Here is a 24,012-nt window from a genome sequence, read left to right as displayed (position 1 = left end):
ATGAATGAATGAATGAATGAGTATCCACACTATCCATCCTCAAACATATCTCTGCATTGTGCATGAGAAATACCAGGTCCACCACTTGTAATGTCTATAAAACAAAAACACCTTTACCTAACTTGGAGGGAGGAGGAACCTGATATACTACTCACTTTGATTTTCTTTTCACTGTCATCTATAAGACAATGGCTTGCTTGGAGCTCCAGGACTCTCTGGTTGGCTTCCTGCCATTTTCTGCAGAACAGACAACAGAGTTACCATAAGAATATATGTAGACATTTCACAAATTAAGCTTCATTGCAAATATGAAAGGCCATTCAATGGAAGAGTATTAATAAGATTTGTATGACTTTGGCAGAGCCAGCACTGAGGGTAAGCAAGGTAAGCAGCAGCTACTAGGTATAAAACAGAAAACTTTTTAATATTTTATAAATGCACACGTTTTAATGCCAAAAAATAATCCACTTGTGGTATGTTATTACTTAATCTGTATATTTTACAGTAATTATTCAAGCCATGGCTGGACAATGAGAAGTCTTCCAAGGAACAAAACAATGAAAGGGAACAGCCTTTACCAATAGTTGTCTCTGGCTATAAAATGCCACATCTTCTGAGCAAAGGCCTGAGCTCAGTCCCAAGATTCCACCTTGGGATGAGAATGTAATGAAATTGTACTCATGGACCACAACATACAATAAAAATAGCAAGTTACAATACAGCATTTAAAAGCATATCATTACGGGGGCGGCTAGGTGGTGCAGTGGATAAAGCACCAGCCCTGGATTCAGGAGTATCTGAGTTCAAATCAGGCCTCAGACACTTGACACTTACTAGCTGTGTGACCCTGGGCAAGTCACTTAACCTCCATTGCCCCGCCCCCCCCAAAAGCATATCATTATTAAAAAATAGATGACATTCTCCCAACCTTCACATTTGTCAGGGCAGCAACACAAAACAACAACCCTCAGGACAGTGAAAATTCGACCAGACCTCAAGAATCCCACTCCTCATGGGGGTGGGGGTGGGGGGAACGACAGCGTCCTTGCCTTCTTTTTTTTTTTTCCTTGCCTTCTTAAAGGAAAACCATTCCATGGTTAAATGCTGGTCCTACCACATGCCATTCCACTGGTGGAAAGGTCCCCAAAATCTTCCAGGGGACTTCCAACCACTTAACTGACCTTGAAACAACTCTGACCTTAGGAAGAAACCTAATATAGTCTAATGGATGAAGAGCTTAGTATATACACATGGGACAGAAAAGACAGCCTTGGTGAAGCAGCAAGGTACCCCAAGGTAAAATCAGGAGGCAGCAAGTGCCAGGCAAATCAAACCATCACCACCACCTTGATCACTATCTCCCTTCAGATGTTGATGAAAATGGCCAAGGCCCCTGAATCCAAAATCCTTGGGAACCCAAGCCCTAAACCACCAGATCTGCCTCTAGCCCAGCACTCATAGCCATCATGGAAAGGAAAAATCATTACACAGGGGGGGCCCACCCTCCTCATCAGCACCAGTAGCAATTATTGACCAAATGCCACCAACATGCAGATAGGCAAAGGGGCCTGAACAGTGGTGGCAATCCCTAGACTGCCATTCTTTCCTCACAGCCAGCCTTCACAGCCATCATCTGGGGAAGCAATTCCTGTGGAGAAAGAGTCAGCCATCTCTACCAATCACCAACCACAGGGGAGACAAGCTAGCTAGCTGAAACATCAAGGGCCCCCTAGGCAGAGACAGGAGACTGCATGTGTTAGGCAAGTCAGACCACCATCACCACATTCTATTAGACTGTGAGCTCCTAGAAGGCAGGGCCAATCTTTTGCTTCTTTTTGTATCCCCAGCACTCAGTACAGTTCCTGGCTCATAGATATTTATGGAGTGACTAGCATCTCCCACTCAGATCCTGATGGAGATAGCCCAGGACCCTGAGTCCCAGAACCTTGGGGATAGCCATGCTTCCAGCCCAGTGCCCTCAGCCGTCACCCTGGGAAGCAACCCCTGTGGAGATGCAGCCTGGCAATTACTCCTGACAGTGCTACAACCACAGCCTCTGAAGATCCAGAAAAGAAAGTTCTTGCCCCCAAAATCCTTGGCACTGTCAAGCAGTTCTTCATCAGAAAGTGACATAATTTTATCACTGGAAATGATATTACAGAAGAGGCATCACCATCTGCTTGCTGCTGCACCCTAAGGACCATGGGACCTTTCCATCTGACTTGCAGTTAAAACCATCTGTGTTGTCTTCCCCCTTCAAATGTAAGCTGTTTGAAAGAAGGGAGCTGTACTTTTCTAGCTGTATTCCAAGCATTTAATAGAGTGCTTTGCATACAGTAAGCACTAAGTGCTTTATTCATTTCCATAAAAGAAAGATTAAAAAACAGTATCAAAGTTTTCTAAAAAACACAGTCCATGGAGTAAAAGTATTGTCTGAGCTATTTCATAGCATGTCTCCAAAGAGGAAGCAACAATAAAAAGCTGAGTCAGGAATATCAGGGCCACAGCAACAACAAGAACAACTCTTGACAGTTGTCAATCAGCACCATGGGTCGATATCATCAGTCAGAAGGGGGTTGAGAGCTCCTAAACCTGTTGCAGACAAGCTGTCCCAGGATCTAAATTGCTACTGAAACTCAGCACAGAATAGCACCAACCAGCCCACCAGGCAAAACTTCCTCCTCCGAGAGCCCCATCAGAGGGTCATACCAAATCCCTGTCTCTTTGGAGGCCTCTACTGAAGGATTACACTCACACACAGCCCCACCCTCCACCACCTTTGTGGAGGCTGCACAAAGACTCCTCAACACCGTCAGCCAGGGACTTAGGACTGCTACCAAGTAGACTATTCCCCATAACTATATAAAACCAGTTTCACTACCACCTCATGTCATTAGAAAGTAAAGTACCAGGGGCAGCTAGGTGGTACAGTGGATAAAGCACTGTCCCTGGATTCAGGAGTACCTGAGTTCAAATCAGGCCTCGGACACTTGACACTTACTAGCTGTGTGACTCTGGGCAAATAACTTAACCCTCACTGCCCTGCACAAAAAAAAAAAAGTAAAGTACCTTGCAACAATCTCACCTCGTTTTCCTCTAAGTACTTTCTATAAAGGATTTATCCAAATCACTGGGGGAAAAGAGACCTGCTAATACTTGAGTGTCCTAAACCATCTGCCCCAGATTCATATTCTTCTGGGGAGTGAGGGGGGAGGGGCATACTTAAAGGGTCAGGTGATTTCATGCCTGGGATGAAATAACAGAGTCAAACAGGACTATGCCTAAAAGGGGTTCATCCTCATCAGTGAAGCCTTCTTGAAGGACACAACCAAGAAATCACTGGAATAGAAAGCAATCCCCCTTGCTGTGATGGTCCATCCATCACAGATGCAGCTTCTGGAAAGGAGAACAACTAACCCCAATAATCGAGGTATGATGACAGAGCTGCTACTTCAATAACTCATTCCAGTGTTCAATAAATACCAGATGCTTGAAGACGACACCAGAGATAGAAGACCTACAACTGTGTTGGTAGCATGCCCAACATGCTTACTATTTCACAGTACGATGGGTGCCCTGATCACAAGCTATGGTGCGGAAGGTGCATAAGGAAGACTGATAAGTTCTAAAAGAGCTTGGATATCAGCACACTTGACCGGCACTGAAACATAAGAACGTATCCTGAATAAAAATCAACTGCACAAGCAAAAGCAAGCCTCTTGCCTTGAGGTGGGGGAAATGGGCAATATCCTCAAGATGCTGACTGAAGGCAGGTCGAGAAAGCAATTGCTCCAATTCGCATGAGAGGCATCATTGAACAGAACCAGCTTTCCTCTCCTTAGTTGAGAGCATCACATAATCATATACCCACAACAACAGAGTATTCATGGCTACCATGTCCAGACTGAGGATGGACCCAGTCCCTAATTTCTGCCGTGTTTTTGTTCAGTCATCTCAGTCATGGCCAACTCTTTGTGACTCCATTTGGGGTTTTCTTGGCAAAAATTCTTCTCCAGCTCATTTTACAGATGAGGAAACTGAGGCAAACAGGGTGAAATGCCTTGCCCACAGTCACACAGCTAGTTAGTGTTTGAAGCCAAATTTGAACTCCAGGCCCAGCATTCTATCCACTGTGCCACTTAGCTGTCCCATATTTCTGCTGTACCTGGAAGGTTATCAAGCTGGTTATTAGGCACAGCAGAGAAAAAAATAGTGTCTAGGAGACATTGGCAAAATTTTTTCATCAATCTTGATCACTAAGGGGGGAAAAACTGTACTGTCTAGAGATTGTTCCCAGACCCATGGCCACTGGCCCAGAGTCAGCACAGAAATGAAGATACTATCTGCAACATCCCTCAAGCTCCCTTACAACCATATCATTCACAACTTTCCCATGATGCTATGCTGTAGTGGGTAGAGCACCATATAATCCTCTCAATTATGAAAATGTGCCAAGACTCCATTATTGATTAATGGCCATCCATGGCCAGTTGCACACATTTTTCTCACTATGGTCAGAGCTATCAGAGAAACAGGCAAAAAGGTATTCCTCAAGAGCCAAATAATCATAGCCGCCCCGTCCCCCTCCCCCCGCCAAGGGCCTTAGACAAGCATGAGCTTGAATATTAAATTTCCATTAAACAATAAAAGCCTCCTACCCATCTTATTAGAAGGGCCATATTAATCATGGAATTCATAAAAGGCAACTTTTGGCAAACAGTAATGGTTTGATGCCTTCATCTATTCAGTAACTACTAGGGCCCAATTAAGAGGCCAGCAATTGCTTTTGAAAAGTGGTGCAACAAGTAGCCACTTCAAGGAGCTGACAGATCCACAAGTCTACCAGTCACTTAATCTGACCTCTCCTTGGCACCTGCCAAAGGTGCCATTCAGACTGATCCTCATGACCAGATCTCTGAAAACACAAGCCCCACAGAGTCATAAGGATTCAACAGAAGTAAGACTGCTGAAAGGTCTGTTTTATGTCTTCCAATTCTACAACCTACTCTGGGTCCTACTTAAGAGGCAGGCTTGTGTATATTCAATAAATGGAGACCAACGACATAACTAGGGTGGGGATATGGTTTCTTCAAACCAAATGATCAAATAAGCATCAGAGTTTACTTTTCAATTGTGGAGGAACATTAGTGTCTTATGGACTATATCATCTGAGCTCCCCTCAGGCCAAAAACTTAACTAAGCAGGCTGTACCCTGAATTTTTTGAGGGTTAATCTCCCACCCTGTATCCCTCACATGAGTCACCCACAGATCCAGGGCCTAGTCAATATTATATCCTCAACAGAGTATTGGACATCAATGCCTTCAAGAAATGTGGCTCCTTCAGATATTAGCAATATGAAAGAGAAGACAATGCTAAGGAAGGACAGTGAAGGTAAACTGAACTCCTTCCCAAATAAAAGCGAACTACTCTGGACTCAGTCAAGAGAATAGAGAGACAGCTTTTGCAAGATCTCCAACTCAATAGAACTCATCCAGTGCACAAACTACCTAGCCCACGTTTACAATATCAGAAACAGTCAATAGTGATCGAAATTGATAGAGCAACTTTATTCAGCATCCTGAAGTCTAATACAAAGCTCTAAGTAATAATTACCTTCTTCACCGGCCACACATACTATTATAAGGGGACTTTGTAAGACAAAGTATTCCAGCCTTTTTCATCTCTGTCACCAAGAGAAACTGTTTCACATCTCTCCATCCAGGGACCCAATAACGTTTTAATATTAAGTACACACGATGATGCAGATAACTTCAAAGGTTCCTATTTGTCTCTACACATAATAACCAGAACAGAAGTTGCCCTAAGCATTCATACAGGTACTGACTCCAAAGAAGTAAAAATATCCATCCCACAATATCCTGGTCAGTCCCAACTGTGACGCAGGCAGCCTACTTCCAACTCAGCAAGGATGCCCCTTCCCTAAGCAGTCTTCTACCAAAACCCCTGGCAAAAAATGGAGTGTTCTTATGGACCCATCGACAGTCCCTCAGTATGATGATAAGCTGGCTGCCTATATCCAGCAGCCCCTTATATGCTTCTTCTCCTTTTCAAGGCAACTTAACTCGGGCATATGCCCTCCAGTCCCCAAATGGTCCTGCAGTTACGAGAGCAGCCTGAACCTCAGGGAGACCTCAGCCCTCAAGGGTCCCCCAGAGACCCCAAGAGACCCTTAAGTCTAGATACGGAGACTTAGCTGGCTCACCCAACTAATCAGAATGGGGGCTTTGCAGAATGTCCCAAGTTTCCATGGGGCAGAAAGATCCCAACTGCCTTAATCTCAGACAACAGGATACTATTTAAGGGGTTACTAGATTCCATAGGCTAATAATCATCTTCCCTATGCCAAGCTACAAAAGCCACATCTAAAGCCCCTTGGGGAGGAGGGTATCACCTACAACCTACCTAACATGGCTGTGGGCAGAGTACCTCCTGCCATCATCCTTGGAGTGTCTATTTGTTTGAACACTTCATCGAATTCTCAACCTCTCTCCTCTCCCCTTTTATTCCCTTTTGGCCCTTATTTGAGCAGAATTCAACACATTCTCCAGCAAGACCTAAGGGTGTTTTCTGCCTGCAGCCCAATGAACGCTGCCCTCTTCACCTGTGCTGTTTACTACTTAAGATGCTCTTCTGTCTCCAAAAAAACAATCATTAAAAAACAAAAGCATATCTATCTGTCTCTAACTGCCGAATGCACAATCTGTTTTCACTAGCTTTTCTAAAACAGTAAGAGGCAAAGAGCACAGACTTTACAATATTTTTACTCTCCCTGCCAACCTCCTCATACTCATCAGAGTGCAGGTGGGGGCCTCATCCTTATCTCATTTAGAAGATTCCTCTTACACTAAAAATTACTGCAACCACAGGGTACCAAGCCTCCAGTATCTGGCCATCCAATTACCTGAGGAACAATTTCCTCTTCATGGCCCTTCCTCAATTTCAAAGTACAAAATGATCCATGAAATCATTGTAGTCCTAACTAACACTAAACGCTCTGGGCTGGGCCAAACTCCAGCCATTCCAGTGATTGCAGCTCAACATTGTAACACAAGGCAACACTCCTGACATTTGTTATTATTCAATCCATATGTGTTACAGTGATAACTCCAAGCATCTGTTGAACAGTAACATACCTTCCAAGGCACATGCCAATGAAAGCAATGGCCTTTATCTAGAGTTCAATTTGCCTATCAAATGCTACCGATTTTGAGCAAGGGCATAACTAAGGCCGGTCTAGTGATAACAGCCTTCGGACTACAATACAATGAAATACACATGGACCATAAAAAGTTATAAAAATGACTAAGTATAGACGATTTAAAAGGCACATAATTACTGCAAATAGATACTGCTTCCTTATGCTTCCACATTCACCAGGAGAAAGGAAACCACAGCATATCTCAGAACGCCTACTCCCCACTGGCTGGACTTTTTATATCCCTTATTTCTCCAAAGCAAGCAAATCTTGAGAATGGCCTCCTTGCCTCCTTTTAATGGAAATCATCCCAGTCAACAGAACAACAAATGCTATTCCTACCACCCCACCTAATGAGGCAAGCCAAATGCTTCTATAACTTATACTTTGTTGTAATCCATATTCTAGTAGCAGAAGGGAATTGCTATGCTCAGTGGAGTATACTGAGTATAGACATACATCTGGAAATCGATACAGTACAATGCTTTTATTAAAGAAGAAAGTGACGGATTGTTTTCAATTCCAATTGAGTTGATCTGCATTTTTTTCCTTTGTTTCCAAGTCCTATCAATAGATGTCAAGTAATTAGGAAGGCAAATACCATGATGTTGTCAATAACCAATTCACTGCTGCTGACCTGTCGCCCGACCATTACTAACAATAAAATAAGGGCAGTCATAAATCAAAACATTTATTTCTGGCTATCTAATGATGACTAGTATTTCTGAATATAAAATATAGGAGCTAAGAGAGAGAGGCTCTAAAATGGGGTGCTTTGTAGTTACAAAAAAAAAATTGTCCCACTTAATTATTTACAAAGTCTTTCATATATGGCTATTTTTATTGGGATTTAAGTGACATAAAAACAATCTAGAGCTAGAAGCTAGAAGAGACCCAGAGATGGGCCTATCACTATAGCAATGGGCAACTACAGATGCCTGAGTCACTGAAAAAAATCAAGTGTTATACTTATATATTAAAATTCAGGAATTTTCTAAACACCCAGTAGCCAAAAACAAGGGCTTAGCCAGCCAGCTACAAGTATTTCACTATGATAAAAATGTTCTGGTAAGTTTATTAGATTCTCCCATTCTTAACAAAAAAAGTAATGACTAAATCAGATATCACCAACCCAAACATGGCCCTGACCAGAATAAAGATGCCTATTTCCCAATTTCAAAATGAGCCAGGATGATGAATGAATGTCACTTGTTGTAAACAAGGCTTCTTAATGTGCACACCACAGACCTCTCTTTCATTTGGTGAAACCTATGGATCTCATTTCAGAATAATGTTTTAAGTGCACAAAATAAAATATATAGGATTATAAATGAAACCAATTAGACTGAAAATATGGTTATCAAAATACATTTTTAATGAGTTCATGGATACCAGGTTAAGAATCTCTGCTTTCACTGCGATGCCTGGTTGTATAATGCTTCATAAACCAAATCATAATTTTGTTTTCCTTGCATTCTCTTCAACATATGATATACTGTTACTCCCCCCCAAAAAGATATCTATTGCTGTAATAGTAACAAAGAAATAAAAATTTACACCTAAGAATAAGGAAAGAAAAAAAATAATTGGAATATTTTTTAAATAGAGGAAGTCAATGAAAAAAGTGAAAGGATGCTTTATTGATGATACTCATCAGTCAACCTAATCAAAAGTAAGAGGAAGATCTCAAATGTATTTCAAAGCAAAAAGAATAATCAGCAGTTCTGACTGTAAAATTAGAAGTCTGAATAATGAGGGTTTTCTTGCTTTTATTAAGTTTATGAATAACCACAACAAAGCACAGAAAGACCTAAATTTGACTCAATACAATATCAAAACAAAACTTTCCCTATGAACTACTTATATAATAAAATCCAAAACTGAATCATTGGGTTGTGGGTCACTGATATTTAAGCTGAAATCATTTCTCAAAAATGTTTGTTATTCAACTATACCTACGATGCTATATTCCAAGAGATGAGTCCAATACTTCCATATGTCAATACTGTCAATGAAAGGGTTCCCCAAGAACATATATATATATATAATATACTCTCACCAAACTGGATTGGCATCAAATATCCTTCAAAAATTACTTTGGCTTGAGAATAAGAATAGAAATATGTGAGGCTGAGGTTATCACATTATAGCAAATAAATAATAAAATAATCTACAATCCCAGTAATGCAGGTATATATTCCTCCCTGCCCATCCTGTACAACCTGTCTTCCCAGAAGTTTGCCAATGGTGATTCATACACTGTGCTCAGGGCCTTCCTTATTCTCTTCATATCTTAAGAACCAGTGAAGCACACAGATTGTCCATTGCTCTCATCATCTGTCAAGCCCATCTTTATTGATCATACATTTCTTTAATGACATCCTTTACTCAACGTGAGTGAAGACAAATGGAGTACAACAAAATTCTCCAGTGAAACAAAAAATCTTTTCAATTCCCTTCAGGTTGCACCATCCAAAAGAAAATGTTAATGAACAAATGACAGATATCTCTTAAAGGTCACTCACTCTGAAACACCCTGGTCTTCTAACATGATGTTAAAGCAATCCATTCACAAATGTGAAAATTTGCAAGAAACAACAATGGCTTTTGAATTCTGGAATGGAAGGAATATATAGGGCTGTGTAAGAATCAACTGCATTTTGGGACCCCATCTTAGGCTAAAATTAGAGTCTCAGGGGCGCCCCACACGGCTCCCTCTGCGCCCAGGCATGCAAGCCCTGAGAGGGGAGCTATGGAGCAACAGAGACAGAGGGAGGAGAAGAGTAGCAGTGGCAGTTGCCAGCCACATCCACAGAGTGCGGGCTACCAGAGCGGGGAGCAAGTGACCGAAGATGGGAGTAGGAGAGGAGAAAACAGAGAGAGGGGGAAGAGTTCACTGTGGCAGGAGAGAGACATGTAGTGGGATAGAGAAGCAGCTGAGTCTGGTGTATTGAGTTTACAAGTCGTATATCCTGCTTTTCTTTGTCCTTATCTCTAAGTTTATTCTCATCAATAAACCCTGCTTTTTGTTTTTACTGAAAGGAGGCTTTTTAATCTTGTTTCTTGTTAGTCTGGAAGAAGCAGTTGGGGAGGGGGCAGGCCCTTACAGATTGGCCCACACGGGGTTGAATGAACCTGGGGAATCTTTTAACCACCCCCCCCTTAGGGAGCGTCTAGGTGGCGCAGTGGATAGAGCACCGGCCCTGGAGTCAGGAGTACCTGAGTTCAAATCCGACTTCAGACACTTAACACTTACTAGCTGTGTGACCCTGGGCAAGTCACTTAACCCCAATTGCCTCACTAAAAAAAAATAATAAAAAATAATAAAAAATAACACCCCCCCCTTACAGACTGGAAGCTCCAGCCAGGAGTTTATAGATTAGAGAGGCAGCTAGGAGTTTACAGCTCAAGGAATTTAGTTATGAAACACAACTAAGATATTGACATGTTAAAAATCTGCTTGGCAATGCTGAGCTAGGTACAATCAGCAGCAACTCAACCTTTTCCAGCTAATCCAGAAGTATACCCTTTATGGATGCCATCCAAATGTTTTTTTAAAAAACAGTAATGTAAAATGGGCTTCAACAAACTGAAAATGATTTCAAATTATGTAGAATCATCAAAGGCATAAGATTCATTGTCAAATCTTCTTTGCACTTAATAAAATAATGCAAAGCACCTTAATTTTGATGGTTCTCTAATGTGTGCAAATTCACTGATTAAAAGAGAAGTTACAGCCACTAATTTGCAATTGTAACTGTATATAAATTAATTTGGTTGTACTTCTACTGCTGTGTATCTAAACTGAAGCAAACCACACTTTAAGAAGCAAAACTGTTCATGCCTTAATTTGGAAAGGAAGGGAATAAGAACATTTGCAAACTTTCTCTAGGTACACAATTGCCCTCTCCTGTCTCCTGGACAATAGATGGGTCCCTTTTCCTTTCTCAGAGGGATGAACTATATCTGATGATCTATAAAACTCCATGTTGTCTCCTCTCTTAGAAAAGACACTGCTGAAGAGCAGGGACTGGGTTTTTTGGGGGTTTTTTGGTTTGTTTGGGTTTTTTTGCCTTTCTTTGTATCCTCAGCACTATGCACTGTGTCTAACATATAATAATAAAAGTTTAATAAATGTTTGTTGAAGGGGCAGCTAGGTGGCTCAGTGGATAAAGCACTGGCCCTGGATTCAGGAGTACCTGAGTTCAAATCCAGCCTCAGTCACTTGACACTTACCAGCTGTGTGACCCTGGGCAAGTCACTTAACCCCCATTGCCCCGCAAAAAAAAAAATAATAAATGTTTGTTGAATAACTTATTGACATTCTAACTGACTTCTCACACTTGTGGAATCAATGATGAAAAACTCTAAAGTCTCTACATAATTACATCTTTTTTTTTACATAATTACATTTTAAACTACAGAGCTATTTACTAAGCAAGACAACAAGCATTTAAGATTAGTTATTACTAATACAATAATAATAATTTAGCCTTTAATTTTTCCTATGAATATACTATAAGATCTCCATAATCTCATTCGAGTCGATCACATGGGCTTTGCTCATTTATAACAGTTGGTGGAAGGAACCATGTGTATATATGTGAGTTAGAATGAAAAAAAAACATATTAATTTCTCTACAAAGGTAGCATCAAACAATTCATAAAACTATGCCATGCACAGCTAGAAAAAAGAGATGCCTTTCTTCAATGAACACAAAGCAAAATCCATGAAAAAAGTTTTTCCTTCAAAGCAACTACAGAGGCACCATGTTTGGTTTTTTTTTTTCTGAAAGGGCTGCTGTTGTGCTATACTCACTTGTGCTGGACATCTAACTGTTCCATCAGCTCCTGCTTCTGGGATTCCAAGTTCTTCACTTGCATCTCCTGGTTCATTATATTCCACTGCATCTCAGAAATTTTCCCCTTTAACTCACTGATGGTCTGAGTCCAAAAGAAAGAGGAAAAAAATAGACAAAATGCCAAGACCATCAGGTTAACTAATTACTAAATCAGAATGTGCTGATATCAAACACTAATAAACAAAGGTCAAGTCCCTCATCTAAAAGGGCAGGCAGGGGGGGCAGCTAGGTGGCACAGTGGATAAAGCACTGGCCCTGGATTCAGGAGGACCTGAGTTCAAATCTGGTCTCAGACACTTGACACTTACTAGCTGTGTGACCCTGGGCAAGTCACTTAACCCTCATTGCCCCACCTGGGCAGTCGCCCAGGGGCCCCACCTGAAAATTGATTTGGAATTGATTGAATTAGTTGAGACTGAGAAACTGACTGAGAACCTACTTAAGATTGATAAAATCTAGACCATGCCTGGCTGGCCCTGAGTGGGGTGTTGTTCTCAGAGGCTGTGGACTACAACTTGAACAGAAGACCGCCCTCATCAATCAGCTTGAAGGACCTTCCCTTCCGGGAAGGGAGACAGGAAGTAGGAAGGTGAGGCTACCTCACTGGATCTTCCTCTTTTCGTCTGAGACATCGGCTTGGCAACAGAACTTAAAAAGCAAGGGTTTCTCTCTGGCTATACCAAATAGATCTAAGCTAGGGTTTTCCATGCTATAAGGGATCTGTTCTCAACCTCTCTCTCTTCAATAAGTTCTAATACACTTTAATAAATGCTTTTATCAGTAAATCTTATCTAGTTTCCCCAAAAAAACTGGGGGGGTGGAGCAGGTTAGGACCCACAATAGATTTTAAACAATACACAGGGTCAGAAGCATTCTTCTCAGTCAGAACACAAGAGTGAACTGCCTCCTTTAGAAAGGAACCAGTTTCTCTGCCCAAGGATCCTAAGACTGTTCCAGAGGAGTATCTACCCACTTATACTACAAGCAAGAATCACACAGAAAGTAACTAGCAATAGTGTCCATGAGAAATAGGACTGCAGAAGCAGAGTCAGTGCAGTCACCCACACCCGGCCAACATGACAACCCCTCATCCCCCTCGCACCCCCCACACCAGGCTTGCTCTGTTTATACAAACAAGCATTCTGCAAAATGAATAACCTTTAGGCAGCATCCAAATAGCCATCAAGGAAGAGCCAGAAGGAATACACACGGCTTGCCATCACCTTTTCCCTTCCTTGATTTTTTTTCCCTTCATCTCCCTTTAGAATCAACAGCCATGGACACCAGTGAAAAGGGACCTCGGAGGCAGCCAGGTGGTACAGTGGATAAATACCTGACCTGGATTCAGGAGGACCTAAGTTCAAATCCAGCCTCGGACATGTCATACTTAGAAGCTGTGTGACCCTGGGCAAGTCATTCAACCCTCATTGCCCTGGGGGGAAAAAAAGGTCCTCAATCTTAGCTCCTTTTTGTAAAACAGCAAAGTCTTTGATGAGCCACATAAGTGTGAACATAGTGTCTGCTCTAGTTTTAGAGTCCTTGGTGCTCTGGAGTGATCACATGCTAACAGAAGAAATGGAAGCTTCCACCCCCACATGATAGAAAAGAAGCTAAAAGAGCCTGTGTAACCTTTAGAAGGTGAATTAACCTCTCCTGGCCTCAACTTCTTCTCTGTAAAACGAATTGTATGATCCCTAAGTTTCCTTCCAACTGTAACTCCCCTTATCTGGAAATATGATTTCTAATGCTTTTCAAAGACTCACCTGATTAGCTTCAGCTAACTTGTTCTCTTTCTCCTGGAGCTTCTTGTTCACCGTGTCCAAATCCTGTTTACATGATCTATTGATTTCAATCTGTTCTTTCAATTTATTTTCAGCTTCCACCTCCCTCTCCTGGAGCTGTTTGATACGGGTCAGGAGCTCCTGATTCCGGTCAGCCTCTCTCTTTAAATGAGAGAAAATAACTTTCATTCAATTCCATAAAAATGCGTGTAGGGGAGAAATAGGATGAGCTAAGTCTATGTCATAGTCAACTCACAGTGATCCATACTACAAAGGAGAAACAAGTAACTATAGCAGCAATTTCTGTGATGGTGAAGAATTGGGAACAGAGTAGCTGCTAATGAAACAGAGTAGAATGGCTAAAAAATTGTGGTACATGAAAGTAATAGAATGTTACTGTGCCATAAGAAATGAAGTGTATGATGAATAGAGAGAAACATGGAAAGATCTATATGAACTGATGCAGAGTGAAGTAAGAGCCAAGAAAACAATATATGCAATGATTACAATAAGGTAAGAGGAAAGAAAAAGCACACACAAAAAAAATCAAAAGTGAAGAATGAAAAATGACAAAGAACAATTATGGCTCCAAAGAAGAAATATGAGAAGATACCTCCACCCCACCCTTTCACAAAGGTGGGGTGTCCATATTATTACACATATTTTCAGACTTAATGCACCTATTAGTTTTGCTGATTTTTTTCTATTCCTTTCCTTTTTTTGTCTTTAAAAAATATTTGTTATATAGGAAGGCTCTGTGGGAAAGAGAGAGGAAGTTTTGGTGATGTAAAAAAAATTCAGGGGGCAGTTAGGTGGCACAGTGGATAAATACCAGCCCCGGATTCAGGAGGACCTGAGTTCAAATCCAGCCTCAGACACCTAACACTTACTAGCTGTGTGACGCTGGGCAAGTCATTTAACCTTCATTGCCCTGCCTCCCCACCCCCCACCACCCAAAAAAATTCATCAATAAAAATTTATCTTTAAAAAAAATCTGGGGGCAGCTAGGTGGCACAGTGGGGGACAGCTAGGTGGCACAGTGGATAAAGCACTGGCCTTGGATTCAGGAGGACCTGAGTTCAAATCCAGCTTCAGACACTTGACACTAGCTGTGTGACCCTGGGCAAGTCTCTTAACCCTCAATGCCTTGCCAAAAAAAAAAATCTGGGGGCAGCTAGATGACACAGTAGATAAAGCACTGGCCCTGGATTCAAGAGGACCTGAATTCAAATCCTGCCTCAGACACTTGACACTCACTAGCTGCGTGACCCTGGGCAAGTCACTTAACCTTCACTGCCCCGCAAAAAAAAAAAATTTTTTTAATAAAAAAATCTGTCATTTTTTAGAGGGGGAAACAGACTATAAGGTTAGGTGATTTGGGAAACAATATATAACTACTAAATTGAAGAGAAAACACAAAATCTCAGGTTTCTTAATTCCCAGTCCAATACCTTTTCCACTCCTCCCCATGGGAAAAAAATTGCAAGGAGAGATGTCAAACTCTTCAATCCCACTTTCCATACAAAGGTCCAGGTCTCCCAATTCATCCCAATTCAAGCTAATTCAAAGTGAGGGATTTCATAAATCATTACCAGAGAACCACTTCATCTGGGTTTTTAAAAACTCAAATTAATATCACACTTGTGACCAAGCCAGAAAAAGTGTGAGAACATTCACTGGAGAGAGGGCAGTGAAGACTTCCTCGGAGAAAGGGAGATTGGGAGGCAGAGGGAGGGAAGAGACCAAGACTTTGTAATCCAATTCTCCACTTTCAGTCCTGGCAGCATTTCTGCTAAAATTGATTAACACTTATTGAAAAACCCATAGCAAATTGTCCTGCTAATCAAAGCAAATCAAGTGAGGGATTTACGTACTAGAGGAGGATTATGCCACACCACCTCAGAGGAGCAGAGGAATCACAGCCCAGCCTGCTCCTCTGCAGACCCTCTTCTGGGCAGTTTTTTCAGGGATGGGATAAAGGAGATTCCTTTACAGGTATCCACCTTTCCCACCTCCTCTATTACATACTTGATGTCTGCCAGTACTTCAGTTATTTTCCCAGAGGAAGCAAGAACGCTAAGAGGTCAAATCCTAGACACGGCTGCCTACTCAAGCAATATAGCTCAGTAAACCCATAAGTATATTCAACCCGAAAACTTTCAAAGTCATCATTTAGGCTTCCTTTCCTCTCATGTGGGTGCTGGAGTTGTCACCATTCCAACTCATCACTGTCAAGGATCTGAAGCATTTCCAATTACCTAAGCCATTTAAATAATTGGCTCAGAGGAAGAATGCCTAAGTGTTCCAGACCCAGAGCTCCTCTGGCTACATGCTGTCATGTCACTGTGGGATTTTTCAGCTGACTGGGCACTTATTTATTTGGCAGGTATCATAGAAGATCCCAATTCTCTCAAGAGGCTTGTCTAGAAATGGTTTAGCCGCTAGCTCATACCCACCTCGTAATTCCTGGCATTGGTTGTTGCTGCCTTCTCAAGTTCAACTCGAGCCCTTTTATGGCTCAACTCCATCTGTATCTTCTCCCGTTCTACCTGGATAAGGTGAGATTTTGAACGGATCTGCTCAGCTCTTTCCTCCAACTGTGGAGAAACACAGAATGAGAGAATGTGAAAGTTGGAAGGAACATCTTGTCCAACCAATTCATGAAAGGAAACCCTACTATAACAACGTTGTTCCCCATCCCCACCCCCCACCTCCAAAGACCTGCAAGGAGGAAACACAAAACAATTCTGATGTACTACCTCACACCTATCAGGATTAGCTAGTATGAAAAAAAAAGAAAATGATAAATGTTGAAGAGGATGTGAAAAAACTGGGACACTGATACATAGCTGGTGGAGCTGTGAGCTGATCCAACCATTCTGGAGAGTAATTTAGAACTATGCCCAAAGGGCAATCAAACTATGCATACACTTTGATCCAGCAATACCACTACTAGGTTTGTTTTCCAAAGAGATCATAAAAAAGGGAAAAACACCTACATGTACAAAAATATTTATAGCAGTTCTTTTTGTGAGAATGGTTGAACAAGTTCTGGCATATGAACGGGACTGAATACTATTCTATTGTGCAATAAGAAATGATGAGCAGGCAGATTTCAGAAAAGCCTGGAAAGACTTGTATGAACTGATGCAAAGTGAAATGAACAGAACCACGAAAACACTATACACAGTTAACAGCAACACTGTGTTATGATCAACTATGATTGACTTAGCTCTTCTAAGCAATACAATGATCTAAACTCCTCATGGAAAATGCTATCCATATCCAGATAAAGAATGAATGGACTCTGAATGCAGATCTAAGCATCCTTTTTTCAATTACTTTATTTTTTGGTGGTGTGTTTTTTCCTTCTGGTGTTTCTTCTTTCACAACTGTGACTAATATGGAAATATGTTTTATATGATTGTACACATACAACCCATACTGTAAAGGGCTAAAATTCTAGCTATGATGTCTAAAATCTAACGAGTGGTCGCCCCAAATTAGAAGCTTTAGCAAGAGTTTAGTCTTTTAAGTATTTATTAAAGAGCATAAGAAGCTAGTGATCATAGAGAAAGAGGCCAAGATGCCTTCATCTATCTATCTAAGAGAGCCAGCATCTCTCCTCCAGCCAAACCGACGTCCAGGCCCGAAAAGACCCTCGCTACTCCTTCCTCCTCCCAGAAGCCTCCTGTTCAACAGGAAACAGGATCATACACACACACACACACACACACACACACACACACACACACACACAGCTCCAAGCTAATTGGCTGGTAACTTTGACACAACTAACAGGTGGTTCTATAGATGTAAATTCCAGACGCCAAAGTGACCTTCGAAACCCCAGAAAAGGTCACTTCTGGACACTAAAGTCACATGTTTTCTAAATCACATGCTTTCTCCTCATGGCAGAGCTTCCCTGCAATATCTTTCCCAGCAGAGGGTGCCATTCCAATTCTCACACATATTAAATTGTCTACCATATTAGAGAGGAGGGAAGGGAGGGAGAAAAATCTGGAACTCAAAATCATATAATAATGAATGCTAAAAATTGTCTTTACACATAATTGGGGAAAAAATAAAATGCCATTTTTTAAAAAAGGAACCAGAAGAAAAAGTAGTTGCAGCTAAATGGAAGGATAGTTCTCAGGTTTCTCCTTAGAGAAGTGGATTTTATTGTCACAGCTATTTTCCTTATAATAACTCTAAGTTTAAAGCAGAGTGCCTTACACATAATATTTCATTTAAGAACCCTGGGAGATAAATGCTACTATTATCCCCAATTTATGTAGGGGGGTGGGGGTGGCAGGCAGGACAATGAGGGTTAAGTGACTTGCCCAAGGTCACACAGCTAGTAAGTGTCAAGTGTCTGAGGCCAGATTTGAGCTCAGGTCCTCCTGCATACAGGGCCAGTGCTTTATCTACTGAGCCACCTAGCTGTCCCATATCACCAATTTAGAGATGAATAAACTGAGGCCGATAGAAGTGGCTAATCCAAAGTTACACAGGTGGTTAAGTGCCCCAGGCAGGATGTGAATTCAGGTCTTCCTGAACAGAAACATTTCACCAGACATATCATCTAATCCAGCAGTGCTTCTTATAACCAAAAGCAAAAAGATTTTAACAAAGCTCACTATCTAGACCTGGAGGATAGAAGATACCCATGAGGTTGGGGGAAGGAGAGTAATTCATTTCATTCATGAAAAGGGTATTTTTCATCCCCTAACATCCCCCCTTCTCATTGGGGTTAAATGGAAGCAGATAAAGTGCTAGGGTTCAGACAACTCTGTCCCAGACAATAGAGAAGAATAAAACCCTCAAGAAGGCCAGTACTGGGTAGTGTTTAAAGCACTTTATTTAGTATCCTAGGGCCTGGTTTTCAATCGTGGTACTGACAATTACTACCTGAGTGACCTTAGCAAGGCACTTCATCTCTCTGAATTTATTTCTTTACCTATAAAGACTGAGTTGGGTCAAATAACCTTTAAGAACACACCCAGCTCTAAAGATGTGAACGTGTGTTACCCCTCAGAGGCTGACAGAGAAACATTTTACAAAAATGTTGTAGAACCAGACAAAATAACAGGCAGGTTTAACCTGGAGAAAAGAATCAGGGGGCACATGATAAGTATTTCCAAGTATTTGGAGGGCTGCTGGGTAAAGAGAGAATAAACCTGCTCTGTGTAGCCAAAGAAAGATGACTAGGATAATGAGGGGACTCAAAACCATTTCATGTCAGATGGTGGAAGAGATGAAAGCCTGAATATGGTCAGCCTAGAGAAAAGGTGGAGGAAAGGAGGAAAAAGGAGATATGCACAATAGCTACCATCAAATAACTCAAGTGCTGTCATGCAGAAGAGGAAATATGATTTATTTTATGTCACCCTGGAAAGTGGGACTAGGACCAAAAGGTAAGAGCTACAAGGAGGCCAATTTGGATATTTATGAGGAAAAGCTTTCTAATAATAGAGATAGATGACAACAAAGCATGCTGACTTGTAAGTCAGTGACCTCACCATCTCTGAAGGGCTCAAGCAGCTGCTGGTCAGGAATGAGAGAGAGGTGATTAATCCAACCTGAGAAGACTCATCCTACATATATTCTATAGTATATTCTAGGGACTGTTACACCACTCTCCTGGCTAACGGGAAACGTCCACATTAGAAAGGGATGATTGATTTTTTAAAATTAAAAAATAAAAATTAGAAAAAGAAAGGAAGGAAGGAACAAAGAAAGAAGGAAGGAAGGAATGGTGGAAGGAAGGAAGGAAGGAAGGAAGGAAGGCAGGAGGGAAGGAAGGAGGGAAGGAAGGAGGGAAGGAAGGGAGGAAGGAAGGAAGAGAAAGAAAGGAAGAAAGGAAGGAAGGGATCATTGCTTAAGCAAGGTGGAGGCCAGCAACAGAAAGTCCTGAATAACAGGCTCACGAGTTTGAACTTATTCTGTAGGCACTGGAGTTTCTGAAGAGAAGTCTCTGTGATAGGATGAAAGCACACTGGAGCTTTGTTTTGCGCTCCAGCTCCAGGCACTGGGTCTTGCTGACCCCCATACCTGGAATGCTCCCCCTCTTCATCTCCACCTCCTGGCTTCTCTGGCTTCCTTTAAGTCCCAGATATAATCCCAGCTTCCATGAGAAGCCCTTCCCAGTACCCTTTAATTCTAGTGTCTTCCCTCTGTTGATTATTTCCTAATTATCTCATGAATAGCTTGTTTGTACACAGTTATTTGCATTACTGTCTTCCGAGTAAGACTGTGAGCTCACTTAGGGTAGAGATTTCCTTTTGTCTTCCCTTGTATCCCTGCACTTGGTACAGTGCCTGACACATAGGAGGCTGTTACAGTAATGTGTATGCTTTCAGATCTACGGATAGGGAAACAGTTCATGACCAGACAAAATAGAGAGGGTCACATAAAATGCACAATTGTGATTACATAAAATTAAAAAGATTTCAAACTAACAAAACTAAAAAAAAAACAAAAAACAGCGCTAAAAATAAGAAGGGAAGTAGCTAACTGGGGGGGAAAAAATCTTTGAACCAAATTCCCAAATTCTCATTTCAAAAATCCAGTATGAAGGGACTTCAAATTTATAAGAAAAGGAGTCATTTCCCAAATGATAAATGGTCAAGGAATATGAATAAGCAGTTTTCAAGGGAAGAAATCTAAGCTGTAAACAGACATATGGAAAAATTACTCAAATCGCAAAGTAACTCTGGGGTTCTACTTCACTCTAATCACACTGGTAAAGTTGACAAAAAAGGAAAACTACAAATGTTAGAGGGGCTTCAGGAAAAGAGGCTACTAATGCACTGTTGGGAGAGCGATGAATTGATCCACCATTCCAGAAAGCAATTTGGAACTATGCCCAAAAGTTAAACTATGTGAAACCTTTGACCTAGTAATGTCACTACAAGACCTATATTCCAGAGATCAAGAAAGACGAAAACCACCCATATGTACAGAAATATTTATAGTAGGTCTTTTTATGGTGACAACGAACTGCAAACTAAGGGGGTTCATATCAAATGGGGAATAGTATGTGACTGGAGCAAAATACTATTGTGTTACAAGAAATAATGCAGGGGCAGCCAGGTGGCACAGTGGATAAAGCACTGGCCCTGGATTCAGGAGGACCTGAGTTCAAATCCAGCCTCAGACACTTGACATTTACTATCTGAGTGACTCTGGGCAAGTCAGTTAACCCTCATTGCCCAGCAAAAAAAAAAAAAGAAAAAAGAAAAAAGAAAGAATGCAAAGGATTGCTTCAGAGAAATCTAGGAAGACTTGAATGAACCAAGCAGAAGTGAAGTGAGCAGAGTCAGAACAATTTATACATTAACAACACTGTAAAGACAAACTACTTTGAAAGACTTTGAGCCGGGCAGCTAGGTGGTGCAGTGGATAGAGCACCAGCCCTGGATTCAGGAGTACCTGAGTTCAAATCCGGCCTCAGACACTTAACACTTACTAGCTGTGTGACTCTGGGCAAGTCACTTAAACCCAATTGCCTCACTAAAAAAAAAAAAAAAAATTTAAAAAAAAAAAAGAAAGACTTTGAGCAATGCAATGACCTTCTATGACTCTAGAGAACAAGTAATAAATCATGCTACCCACTTCCTAACAGAGGTGATAAAACCCAGGGTGCAAATTTTGGAAGGCAGTTTTTAGACAAGCCCAACAAAGGAATTTGTTCTAACTCTTCTTATCTGTTACAAGAGTTTTTTGTTTCGTTTTGTTTTCAATGGATAGAAAGGAAGGAGATGAGAAAAAAACCAGATTTTGTCAAATTGAAGGATATTAAAATTAAAAAACACATGAAGCAATTAAGGACTAGAATAAGGTATTGGCTTTACTTCCTACCCTTTCTGAACATAGTCCCCACACTCTCCAATTAGTATCACCAGAGTTAAAACAGGGTTTCTATAGGACAGACATGGGGTGTTTCTACAACCCTCTGGACTATGTAGACTCCAAGGCACAGGGGCCTTAGCCCCTAACTCACCTTTAGTAAGGCTGACCCTGAAGCAGTGTTGAATTCTTCAACTACATGGTCCCACTATCCCCACATATACTCACTTGCATGCTCTGCTGGTACTGCGCATTCAGGTTGGATCCTTCCTCTACATCTGGTTTGGAGAGAAAGTTTTCCAAAGTCCTCAAGCAGGAAAGGACAGCAGTATTTTCCTCCTCAAGGTTTTCCATGGTCAACTTCTCTCCTACAAAAAGATAAAATAAAAGTAAAGGATGTCCTTCATAAACATCACAAGATCTATATAGAAATGGAACCAATACGAAGGGCTTTTGAGTGGCTTCAAAATATCCCAATATTCCAATGGTCCTCACACAAATTACTGCAGCATTCTTCACATTTCTGTGATCCAGGCACTCTCATAAGGAGGAAACGGATCAAAGAACGAAACCCAAAGAGAGAAAGGAATGCAATTCATGTCATGGTTGCATGCGTTCCTCTCGGGAGCACATGAAAGAGTGATTTAGTTTAGAGCACAATTAAATTATCCTAATGTGATTTCATGCTTTCTGGCTGACACTTCATGCAAATCCTTTATTCTGTTTCTCAACAGATATTAAAAGGTTAACCTGGATTAGATGAGAAATAGTAATAAATTAATAAAATTAATAAATAAAATTGTTATTAATGAAATAAACCTACCTCTACCCAGCTTTGATTTTGGAAAAATTACTGGCTGAGTTTGTATATATACTATTTCTCAGTTTCACTCAAGGATATGCGTAAGTTAACTACGAACTTTTTAAAGTCATCTTTTCTCAGAAGCCATACCAAGTGCTTGCCTGTTTATTCAGCAAGAGAATTATACTTTCTCCTCTACCAGATCTGTTATACAGATTTTATAAATAAGTTATAATGTATGCAATTGCAATGACTAAGAGCTGAAGGAATGAAGCTCTGTTCACTGAAGATGTGGGAGACTATGGATGCAAAACAGGGCATACACTGGCAGACAGATCAATATTTTGGCTGGTTTTGCTAAACTGTTGTTTTTTTTCTCTTTTTTTATATTTTTGTTGTAGTGGAAGAACTCCTGGGTAGAGGAAATGACAGGAAGAACTATTCAAAATTAAATCTGACATAAAAACAAAAAGCAGCAATTTTTTAAATTCACACTTATTATTTTTGAAGCATTTATATTCTAAAATTGTATTGCCCTTGGCTGTCATGTTTTTTCTTTTCTTGGCAAGATTAAAATGTTTGCTATCAGAGGTAAGTGCTGGGCTCTTTTAGACTCCTCTTTATGGCAGTTGGTTTACATTTCTTAAACTTTGGGAAATGGAGAGGTCCCTCAATGTCTCTTCCATCCATTCTAAGACATCAACAGTGTTATGGGCCCAGAGCACCCCAGAAGTTCTCTGGGGCACATCAAAGAACCTTCTCCTTGAGAAACTAAACCAAAGGACAGACATACCTAAAGAGATAAGTGGAACCAGATTGGACTGAGCTAGCTTCCGGACCTCCACCCTTCATTCTAGTCTCCCTCAACCCAGGAGAGATAAGATTAGGTGTGGCCGCTTCCTTTGTGTCCAGAGGAGATGGCTTGAGAGATCTGCAGCCACCCCTCACCCAATTACTCCAGCCACCACCAGTTGGGAATGGTCCTCCCTCACTAAAGGAACATTCCAGTCAGATGGTCACCCGCATCAGTCCTGTATAAAAGTACCTGCCAATCTTCTGCTCGAGGAAATTGGTATCTCAGAGCCAAGCTCTGTGCCATGCCTTCTCCCCATGAGAAGTCCAAGGACTTCTTTCATGGTTTCCCTTCCCTTCCTCTTCCTCTAAATAAACTACCATCTTATTCTAACTGCTTTGATGTGCCAGAGGGTGTAATTCTTTAAAGAGGAATTCCTAAGGACCCCAAACTCCTACCCCTACCCTTACCCCATTTTCCCCATGACAAACATTTTATTTAAGTAACTCAGGGTGGAGTAGCCACAACTGCATGCCCCACCTTCTTATGTCTATAATCTTTCTTCTGATTTGGCTTCAATAATGATCTTTGATCTAACAAATCGGTTGGTCAAATGCTGTTGTTGAGAGAAAAGATTAATAACCGAGGATTTGGGGGAGACCCAGAGTTCCCCCCTTTTTCTAAAGTCCTAATTTTAAAAGTTCA

The 24,012-nt window shown here is 41.1% G+C and overlaps 1 protein-coding gene across 1 annotated transcript in view; it reads right to left on the bottom strand.

Annotated features, from left to right (window-relative positions):
- Positions 1–24,012, bottom strand: part of MAD1L1 (mitotic arrest deficient 1 like 1) — an 899,456-nt gene that overhangs the window by 868,040 nt on the left and 7,404 nt on the right. Inside the window, exons 3-7 of the mRNA XM_043978850.1 lie at positions 21,941–22,080; positions 16,318–16,458; positions 13,844–14,023; positions 12,038–12,162; positions 156–237 (exon numbers count right to left, since the gene is read on the bottom strand). Coding sequence (XP_043834785.1) covers positions 156–237; positions 12,038–12,162; positions 13,844–14,023; positions 16,318–16,458; positions 21,941–22,066 — 654 coding nt within the window. The 5' untranslated portion in view covers positions 22,067–22,080. The remainder of the gene's footprint in view (positions 1–155; positions 238–12,037; positions 12,163–13,843; positions 14,024–16,317; positions 16,459–21,940; positions 22,081–24,012) is intronic.

This window comes from Dromiciops gliroides, chromosome 1, assembly GCF_019393635.1.
Source record: "Dromiciops gliroides isolate mDroGli1 chromosome 1, mDroGli1.pri, whole genome shotgun sequence".
NCBI classification, from domain to species: Eukaryota; Metazoa; Chordata; class Mammalia; order Microbiotheria; family Microbiotheriidae; genus Dromiciops; species Dromiciops gliroides.
This window is presented reverse-complemented; position numbering and strand designations above follow the sequence as displayed.